The sequence below is a fragment of the Salmo salar genome, chromosome 04 (genome assembly GCF_965601325.2).
Source record: "Salmo salar chromosome 04, fSalSal1, whole genome shotgun sequence".
Lineage (NCBI taxonomy): Eukaryota > Metazoa > Chordata > Actinopteri > Salmoniformes > Salmonidae > Salmo > Salmo salar.
The window spans coordinates 12,669,355-12,679,106 of record NC_138294.1 but is presented as its reverse complement, the minus strand read 5'-3'; the positions used below and the strand labels follow the sequence as shown (position 1 = coordinate 12,679,106).

The window sequence follows — 9,752 nt, the reverse complement described above, 5'->3', positions numbered from 1 at the left end:
TTGGTGTTGTTGGTCTTGGCTAGCATTATCATTAAAAAAGCAATGAGCAAATGAATCCGAGTGGGCAGAACAAGCAACATTTTAACATTTTAGTCATTTAGCAGACACTCTTATCCAGAGTGACTTACAGTAGTGAGTGCATACATTACATGTCATACATTTTTTTTTTTGTACTGCCCCCCCGTGGGAATCAAACCCACAACCCTGGCGTTGCACACACCATGCTGGCGTTGCAAACACCATGCTCTACCAACTGAGCCACAGGGAAGACTGGAGGAGTGCAGAGCCTTGCACCAGCTAGTGAGATCCTAGAGTCCCACAGTGGAGGTGTCAATGATGGACTGGCCACCTGGAGCACCAGGAGTTTTCCCAGTGGGTCAGCTTGACAATTGGGGCCGATGCAACGTAAAATATAAATAACCCCAGCCCCTGCTTAAATAAAGATAACTAAGTGCTGTGTGTCTGACTGGCCCAGGCGAGTGGGCTGCTGGCCCACTGCGGTTGGGTATTACATCTGTCGGCCTCTCTCTCCCAGCCAATTACTTTTGGTCCAGTCCATTCTAACTTTACCTGGGCCCCGCCCCTTTCCCATTTCAGTTAAGTGGTGACATTTGGATAAATAGTGGAGTGGAGCAAGATGGACAAACAAAAAGAGAAAAATGTAAAGGTGGTGCTGAAAAGCGGAGAGAGAAAAGGTTGAAGTCCCTTGAGGCTGATGAAGCCAAATGTTTGAAAATAACAAATTATTAATTTGGTGCCGTTACCTGTCAATCATCTCAGCCTAGTGAGCCTGAAGGCACTGGCAGCAGAGAGGAGAGAGCAGCCCAGCGATACCAGTTCAACTGTTAGTTAAGGTTTTGCAGCTGAAGTGGTAAGACCGAAGACAATTAGGGATAAGATAAGCAATGTTTGGCTAGCTGGCTATTTAGCTGTATTGGGTGTCTTTTGTTGAAACAAGCGCTCGTCAACGTCACTTTTTGTGAACCAACCAATCACAGCCTGGATGGGGCGGGACATAAAAAAAAGGTTGATGTTGAACTCATTGTTATGCATGAATGGTTATGATTATTGTCAAGTTAGTACTTAGCATGAACAAATTAGAGACTATTTAATGACGGAACAAAACCTACAATTTATAAATGTTGGTTGTGTATTTTTTTAAGCTGCTGTATTGTCCAATTGGAATTAATATTATACTAGTGGTGTATATAGTATACTATTATATAAAATGATGAATATACTAACATTAGGAATATTATTTAATGTTATACTAATTTATAGTAATTACTCATCCAGGTAGAGGATAGTGCATCTGCAGTGGACAGATGTAGATTGAGCCAGGATGCCACTGCCACCCTAATTTGTGATTATTTTAAGAGGGTGAAGTCAGGGGACCTAAATGTTTTTTAGTTTCCACCCCCAACCAACAAAAGTGTGAAAAGTCTGTGGTGCAGAAGATTTTCTTTTGTAAAGATGGGACGAACAGGAAGTGGCTGTCATACAGTGAAGAGAACTGTGCTTTATTCTGCTTCATTTGTTTGGAATTTGCAAAGCCCACCGAGTACAGCCCTTTCATGAATGGAATGGCAGACTGGAAGCATATCCTTCAGAGAGTGGAAGAGCATGAGAAGAGCATTATGCATAGAGGTTATGCCGAGGCCTACTTTCTAAGGTCCTCCAAAGGTAACATTGAGAGCCTGTTCCTCAGCAGTCAGATGTCTGCTCATAGATAGCAAGTGCGCAGAAGAAGGCAAGTGCTAGAGTGCATTATAGATGTTGTTAAAGGCAAGAGGGGTCTGAGTTACAGAGGCATGCAATCTGAAGCAGCTTATATGCTAGACGACAGCAGCATTGACCATGGCAACTTTTTAGAGATGATCGTTCTGCTGGGAAAGTATGACATGTGTATGAAAGAGCATCTCACTGCCTGCATAGAGAAAAGCATGAGTCTGGGTCAAGAGGCGGCAGAGGCTCTCTAATCACTCTATCAAAGACTACCATCGATACCGTCATTACCACCATCCAACACACAATGCAGGCCACCATAGCAACTGAAATCCAGGAAGCTGGTATGTTTTCAGTCCAGATTGACACTACGCAAGACGTTACAACACAAGATCAATGCTCTGTCATAGTCAGATATGTGACGAACATCATCCATGCGAGGCATCCACTGGACAATACTTTGTCCAGGTACTGAGTGAAGTACTGGAAAACATGAAGCTTGACATCAGCAAGTGCATTGGCAATTCCACTGATGGGAGCCTCCAGTATGTAAGGCCAGTATAAAAGCTTCTCTGCCCTGCTCTCTGCAAAGTCCACCAATCAAGTGCATGTGTGGTGCTATGCACACATTTTGAACCTTGTTTTGGCAGACACAACAGAAAGTGTCTTGGCAAGTGTGTCAGGTTTCTCTCAGTAACAACATAGCTGTGTTCTTCCGTGAATCCTACCAGAGGATGAACATTTGGGAGACCCAAGACAGAGACGTCTTGCTCCAATTGGAGAGACACGCTGGTGGGCTAAATACAGTGCCTTAAAGAAGGTCTCTGGAGCTTTTGGAAATCCAGATGAGGTCTGTATGTTGATGTCCTCACCATGCAAGATCAGAAAAACATCAACGCTACTGCATGGGTCAAGGCACGAGGATACATTGAGGGGTTGCTGAAGTATGAAATAATACTTACAGCTCAGATATTCCTCAGAATATTTCAGGTCACCTCACCAGTCACAAAATATCTTCAAACAAGTGGAATGGACATTCTGTCGGCGCATCGTATGGTTGTCTACAGAGGAGCAGCTGAAATTAATGGCAAGAGATTTTGAAAAAGTCAAGGCAGCTGCAGACGCATTTGTTCAGTGGGCCAACAGGAAGTTGCAGGAACGGGTTGAGAAAACAGAGCTGGGGTTAGAGACCACTCTGCCAACGAAAAGGGCTCGAAAGAAGAAAACCATGCTTGGAGAGATGGCACAAATGATATATTTACTGGGGCAAAGAGTGCATCCAGGATTGGTGTACATAATCAAATACTGGATACAGTTATAGATGGCATCCATCGGCTATTTCTGAGTAATGGCACTTTGTATGCCGACATGGCTCTTCTGGACCTTAACTTTAGTCAGCTAACATCCAGTGCCAGTGGCCTTCCACAGACAGCCCTTCAAGAACTAAGCAAATGTTTGATCAAATTTGACAGCAGAGCAACGGTGGCCAATTTACAGAGTGAGCTCATGAGTCTGGCACAACAGTGGACTAGGTTAAAACAATTGAGATATGAAGAATACACAACCAGGACTATGGAGGATCATGGACCTGAATGAAATGAAGGCAAGGCGGAGATGGTGAACAAGAGTTGTTCATCTTGCAAGGACTGTCCAGTGTGTTGCTACCGTATTCTTAGTCGGTACAACCTATTCACTGACGCATACCACATCCTGGTCCTTGCTTACAAGTTCTTACTTACCCTGTCAGTAACCCAGGTAGCTTGTGAGTGGCGCTTCTCTACTCTGAAATTCATCAAGAGTAGGCTCAGGAGCACTCTCTCAACAGCGCCTGGAGGCTTTTATGCTCATGGCTACTGAGTGAGATGTTTTAATGTCCCTGGACAGTGACCTGGTTGTAGATGGCATTGCTGAGAGAAGTGAGCTGCTGCAGAAATGGCTAATTTAAGGAGGTAGGAAATATGTTTATTTTAATTTTATTCTGACTTGCCTACTCACCAGCCGTTACACCAACAAATGTCTTCCTGTGTTATTTATTTTAATGGTCAGATGGTTCCAGAGATCCTTGCCACCTTGCTGCCAGTGCCATTATGCCAATATGTACTCCTTCCAGCCAGCCTCCTTCTAAGAGCAACACATTGCCCTTGTTCTATTTTACATCTATTTTACTGAGGTTATTGTTATAAATATTGTTCGGTAATCTTGTTTACATAAAGTTTTGTTTCGGTGGTGGTGTATTGCTGGTGGGGTTTTGGTGGGCCGGTCAAAGTCCAGGGCCATTTTTCATTCCCAGTCCATCCCTGGGAGTTGTCATCATACCCATATAACCTAGCGGTCAAATAGAGAAATGTTTTCAATCATGTTCTACCATACATTTTTCCCATAGAGATTTAATAAAAACTTAAAATAAGGCCTGTGTTTTGTCAGTCGTCGCTTGCTATTATGACAATCGAATTCAACAACACAAATAATGTTTCGAAATTGACTTTTGCGTTCAACAGCATTTCAAACAAAACATGTAACTACTAACTATAGCCATTGAATTCTACTATGTCAATATACCGTGCATGAGAGGGAAATATACAAGCTCTATAACGCACCTCAAGCCAATCATAGAGTATTCAATAATGCCACGGAGAAGTAAGAATTTGTCAGGCAGACAGTGGAACAACTTTTTTTGGTAGAAAAAATACACTTAAGCTTAATTTCTATTTATCTGCTTATAACTTCTGAAATGTGATAGGCCCATGTTTTCATGAGCTGAAATAAAAGATCCCAGAAATGTTCCAATATGCACAAAAAGCATATTCTTCTCAAATTCTGTGCACAAACTGGTTTACATCCCTGTTAGTGAGCATTTCTCATTTGCCAAGATAATCCATCCACCTGTCAGGTGTGGCATATCAAGAAACTGATTAAACTGCATGATCATAACACAGGTGCACCTTGTGCTGGGAACAATAAAGGCCACTAAAATGTGCAGTTTTGTCACAATGCCACAGATGTCTCAGGTTTTGAGGGAGCGTGCAATTGGCAGGCTGACTGCAGGAATGTCCACCAGAGCTGTTGCCAGAGAATTGAATGTTAATTTCTCTACCATAAGCCGCCTCCAACATTGTTTTAGAAAATTTGGCAGTACGTCCAATTGAAGACCACATGTAACCATGCCAGCCCAGGACCTGGCTCCCAAGTGGGTGGGCCTACACCCTACCAGGCCCACCCATGGCTGCGACCCTGTCAAGTCATGTGAAATCCATAAATAAGGGCCTAATGAATTTATTTCAACTGACTGATTTCCTTATAAACTGTAACTCACCTAAATCGTTGAAATTGTTGCATGTTGCGTTTTATATTTTTGTTCAGTGTGTGTATAGATGTTCATATACAAAATCACTTTTTAAATTAAATTAGTCCTTGACCATGTCACCTCAAACCAACCTTGGATTGTTCAGAGGGTAGGGACAAACAAAAAAATAACTATATATTTTACCTTCATTTCGATGTCACTTTTTCTGGACTTCTAGTTTCAATGGCTCCTTGAAAACACCCACAGATGAATATGAATTTGTCTCAAGTCAAAACATCCTTTAAGTTTCTCATTCTCATCAATATATATTTATAAACTACTGGACAGATGTGCATGTCACTTTCACGTAGCAGCGGCAGCGATAGTAGCAGTATTGATAGTAGTAGCAGTAGGCACATTAGGCTTATGATTATGGGCTGGGATTTCGAACTAACAGTTGTAGGATTTTTTTCAAAGGTCTATAGACTACAATGTTACACAGAAGTTAATGTGGTTTTGAGAGGTGTGGTCTATAGGTACGGTGTGTTGCAACACATAATGTTCTGTCAGGCTTATGTCCTAACCACTCTCTCTCCCCTGATCTGGTATTTGCAGTTCTGACAGCGCATGCTTTGCCTCGGGCTGGGGAGCAGCACCTGCGGGAGGAGAACCAGGGGACGGAGCTGCACCGTGGGGCCTACGACGAGGAGGCCAACCCACAGACGGCCTTAGTGCTGATCAAACAGGAGGTGGACTGGGTAAGACAGTCCCCACCTAGCCTGAGTCCCCGATCTGTTTGGGTCAGTGCTATCAAGGATCGTTGGGACGTCCCTATCCTAAACCCCTACCTAACCATTTTACATTTCAACTTCAATGAGGTAGGGAAGTCCTACAGATCCCGCATAGCACGGACCGATCTGTTTTCTGTCTTGCCAATTCATCCACCTCTCTACTCAACCTATTGTTGTTGACCCCAGAGAAAGGAAACACCTGTACACTGCACTTGCTGGAATCTTCTTATTTTTATTTAAACTTATGTACATCGTCCTAACAGCCTTTATCAGAGTTTTTGTTGACACTAATATAGCCTGTTGTTGTTGCCATCCCCCCCCCCCCCCCCCCCCCCAGGAGGCAGACTATTCTGATGACTACTCACCCGGGTACATACTGCTGAAGAAGGAGGGGGGAGAGCCCCCGACTCTGGTCCGCAGACAACCTCTCAGAGAGTTACCAGGCAGAGGTAGGAACTAGGGAGACCTGCTTCTGAATCACACATCTTATTACAATGTAATAATCAGTATTGGGATGAGAACCAGGCTCTAATAATATCTATAATAATCTCTCCACTGTTATTCTCTCTGTCTTTTGTTCTTTCTGGCTCTCCCTTTCAACTTTCCCCTCTTACTTTCTCTGTCCTGTCAATCTCCCTCCCTCTGTAGCCCTGGTCCCACCTGGAGCTGTCAGTGCCCTGGTCAACCATTACATCCAAGAAAGGCCTCCCACCACCCAGTCTACCTCAGCAGAGGCCCCCCTCCAGGGAGATCCAGACACCCAGGAGCCCCCCCAGGCTCTCAGCCCATCCCAGCCCAGGACCAGAGAGGTTAACAGTGGCAGTGCAGGCCAGGCCCCTGGAGCAGAACAGCAGTCACTGGTAATACCAGCAGCAGAATCTCCATCAACATTAGACCTGACAGAATCTCCTCAATCAGCAGCCACTATCCAGTCTACATCAACTGTTCTGTCTACTGTAATGGCCCAGTCCACGGTAACTACTCTGTCAAAAGAAACTGTCCAAACGACCACAGCGGTCCAGTCGACTGTAGCGGTGAAGTCGACAGCAGCGGCGTCAGAGCGCCCGCCACCTGTCCTCTCTGGGTTACCCAGAACCCCTCTTCAAGATACACAGCCCAGCCCCGTACCCCCTCATCCACCCCCATCTCCTCGACCAGCACAGTCCCACACAGACGTTCTACCTGTAGCTCATCCAATAGCAGTGCCCTCAACACAACCAGCTAGGCCTACAGCTGTACCTGATGGACCACCGGCCGCACCACCAACACAACCACAACCGCCTACACTTTTGGAGAGTTTGGGTATTGCCACGGCAACTCCGCCAACTCCGGTCCAGTCCGCTCCATCTCCTACTGAGTTGACAGAACCTGCCGGCCCTCCTGAGAAGCAGGCGTTGTTGGTCACTGAGCATGTGCAACGCTCCTCCACCGTGCCACGACCAAAGTCACCTTCTGTCCCAGAGACATCTTATGAAACCCCTCTACAGCTGTCAGCCCCTGCTGTAACCACACCCTCTGGCTGCTGTCAGATGTCTAAGACACAGTTTTTAGCTCGGTTGTCAGTAGTACCCCGAGTATGTGCCCCACCGAGGCTGGAGAAAGACCAGGAGGAAAAGGACGGGCAGGAAGATGAGGGGGAGAGGCTTTCCCCCCTCCCTGCCACATCTACGGAAGCTGTGATGACAAGGTCTGTCGCTACGGAGACGACCCCCGCCAGCGAGAATAAGGAGGAGATTGTTGTCCAGGTAGGCGGCAGCCGAAAGTCAAGTCGACGTGAAGCGCTCCTCTCCGGTCTCCGCCTTCGCTTAAGGCCCCGCCCCCGGGACAGTACTCCATCTCCCGTGGTTGCTAAGAAACCCAGAGGAGAGAGAACCGCCCCTCTAGACCATGACTACTCAAAGGTGATGCAGAACAGAGGAGAAAAGTCCAGAGAATTACACGTTGACCAGGATGTAGTAGAGGACACCTCTAACGGTGAGACGGCTGACGACAAGTCTAGTGGACAAGGAAGTAGTAACCACATCAGTGAGGGAGGAGCTAACACTGATGTGACCTCTCCGACCAGACAGTCACCTATTGTTGGAGGTGTGTCCAAATCCAAGAAGAGAAGCATGACCTGGGTGCAGGCTCAGAGACTATTGGCCCTAGCCCAGGCTAAGAGGAGTAGGTCAAAGGTCACTAAGGCCTCACAGAGAGGTCTGAGGTCAGAGCTAAGAGGTCTGGTCACACAGACACAGTTTCCGCCTTCTAACCCACAGCGGCGGCGGTCATACAGACCCAGCCCTCAAGCTGCCTCCAGCCCACGCCGCACCAGCCCTCGCCAGGCTACAGTGGACAACACAAACCCTCCTCCTGCCACCCCTCCTCACCCAAAGCCTCACCCCTTCAAGGTCACTTCCACCACCCCTCGTCGCGGAAGACCTCGTTCTGCGGCCGTGGAGGCTTTAAATTTGAAACGGTCTCCCTCCACCCCTCAACCTATCCCCTTCATTGTCACCGTCAGCCCTCGCTCCAACTTCAAAAAGTCCCCACAGTGCCCACTGACTTTCCAGCAGGCGCGCCGATACCGCCAATCACAACCGATGTGGTCGCCACCGGGCCCATTCCAGCTCCAACAGGCTCCACAGAAACGTCTCGCCAAGAACCAGTGTGCAGACTGCGGTCGTGTCCTGAGCAGCGCCGCTGCTTTAGAGAGTCACGCCTCCCTCCACTCAGGGAAGCGCCCGTTCGCCTGCTCTGCCTGCGGCAAGGACTTCCCCGACCTCAAGGGCCTCAACCGCCACGCCCGCGTCCATGGCGACCAGCGGGGCCACCAGTGTCCGCAGTGCAGCAAGACATTCGTCTACCGCTTTGGCCTGACTAAGCACGAGCAGGTGGTCCACTGTGGCGTACGTCCGTTCGTCTGCCCAATCTGTGACAAACGCTTAATTACACAGCGTGACCTGGAGGCTCATATCCGCGTTCACACCGGAGAGAAACCATTTGCCTGCTCCCTCTGTGTGAAGCGGTTCAAGAGGCGTGTGGAGCTGAATGTTCACCTGATGTGGCATAACGGGGAGAAGAGACACTGGTGCTCATACTGCGGGAAGGGATTTCTGGATTACAATAATCTGAAGAACCACAAACTGGTCCACACTGGGGAGAAACCTTACACCTGCTCCGAGTGTGGTAAGCGCTTCAAACAGACTGGCCATCTGAAGAAACACCTGAAGACTGTACACAAAGACCGATAGAGGGCAGGGGACAAATATTCAATGTCACCCTATTCCCTATATAGTGCACCTCTTTGGACCAGAAACAGTGGCAGGCCCATGTAAAGTAGTGCACTAGATAGGGTGTCATAGGAGCTATTGAGGGGGAATAGTTATCTCCATTTGCTGTGAATTCAAAACCTGCTGTGTTAGTATTAATGAAGCGGGGATCCCAATCTATTCTGACAGTGATTGGGAAGGACTTGTTATTTTATGTACTGATTAATTACAAGTATCAAAACTTTTGTTTTATAAACATTTGGGTCCGCTTTTGTTGTTTATAAGAATCATGCTACGAGAGAATGACGTAGCTAAGTGTACATTTTTTTTTTTTTTACAAATTGTTATATTTTAGTTGAGACCGAGTTGGTTATTTGTATTTAAAACATGAATTCTGGTTATTCGTTAGAAAAGTTTGAAACCTAAAAAAAGTTTAAATGTAGGTGTACTGTGTTCACATCATGGTGTTTATGTTCTGCGGTTTTGAACTACAGCGAACAAAAATATAAACGCAACATGTAAAATGTTGGTCCCATGTTTCATGAGCTGAAATAAAAGAACCCACAAAAAGCGTATTTCTCTCATATTAAACACATTTGTTTCCATCCATGTTAGTGAGCATTTCTCCTTTGCCAAGATAATCCATCCACCTGACAGGTGTGGCATGATCATTACACAAATGCACCTTGTGCTGGGGACAAT

At 46.5% G+C, this 9,752-nt stretch overlaps 1 protein-coding gene across 1 annotated transcript in view; it reads left to right on the top strand.

The window, feature by feature from the left end:
* The window catches only part of LOC106610522 (uncharacterized), an 11,175-nt gene extending 1,552 nt beyond the window's left edge, over window positions 1-9,623 (top strand). Inside the window, exons 2-4 of the mRNA XM_014209906.3 lie at window positions 5,624-5,766; window positions 6,137-6,248; window positions 6,448-9,623. Coding sequence (XP_014065381.3) covers window positions 5,624-5,766; window positions 6,137-6,248; window positions 6,448-9,032 — 2,840 coding nt within the window. The 3' untranslated portion in view covers window positions 9,033-9,623. The remainder of the gene's footprint in view (window positions 1-5,623; window positions 5,767-6,136; window positions 6,249-6,447) is intronic.
* Window positions 9,624-9,752: the final 129 nt, after the last annotated feature.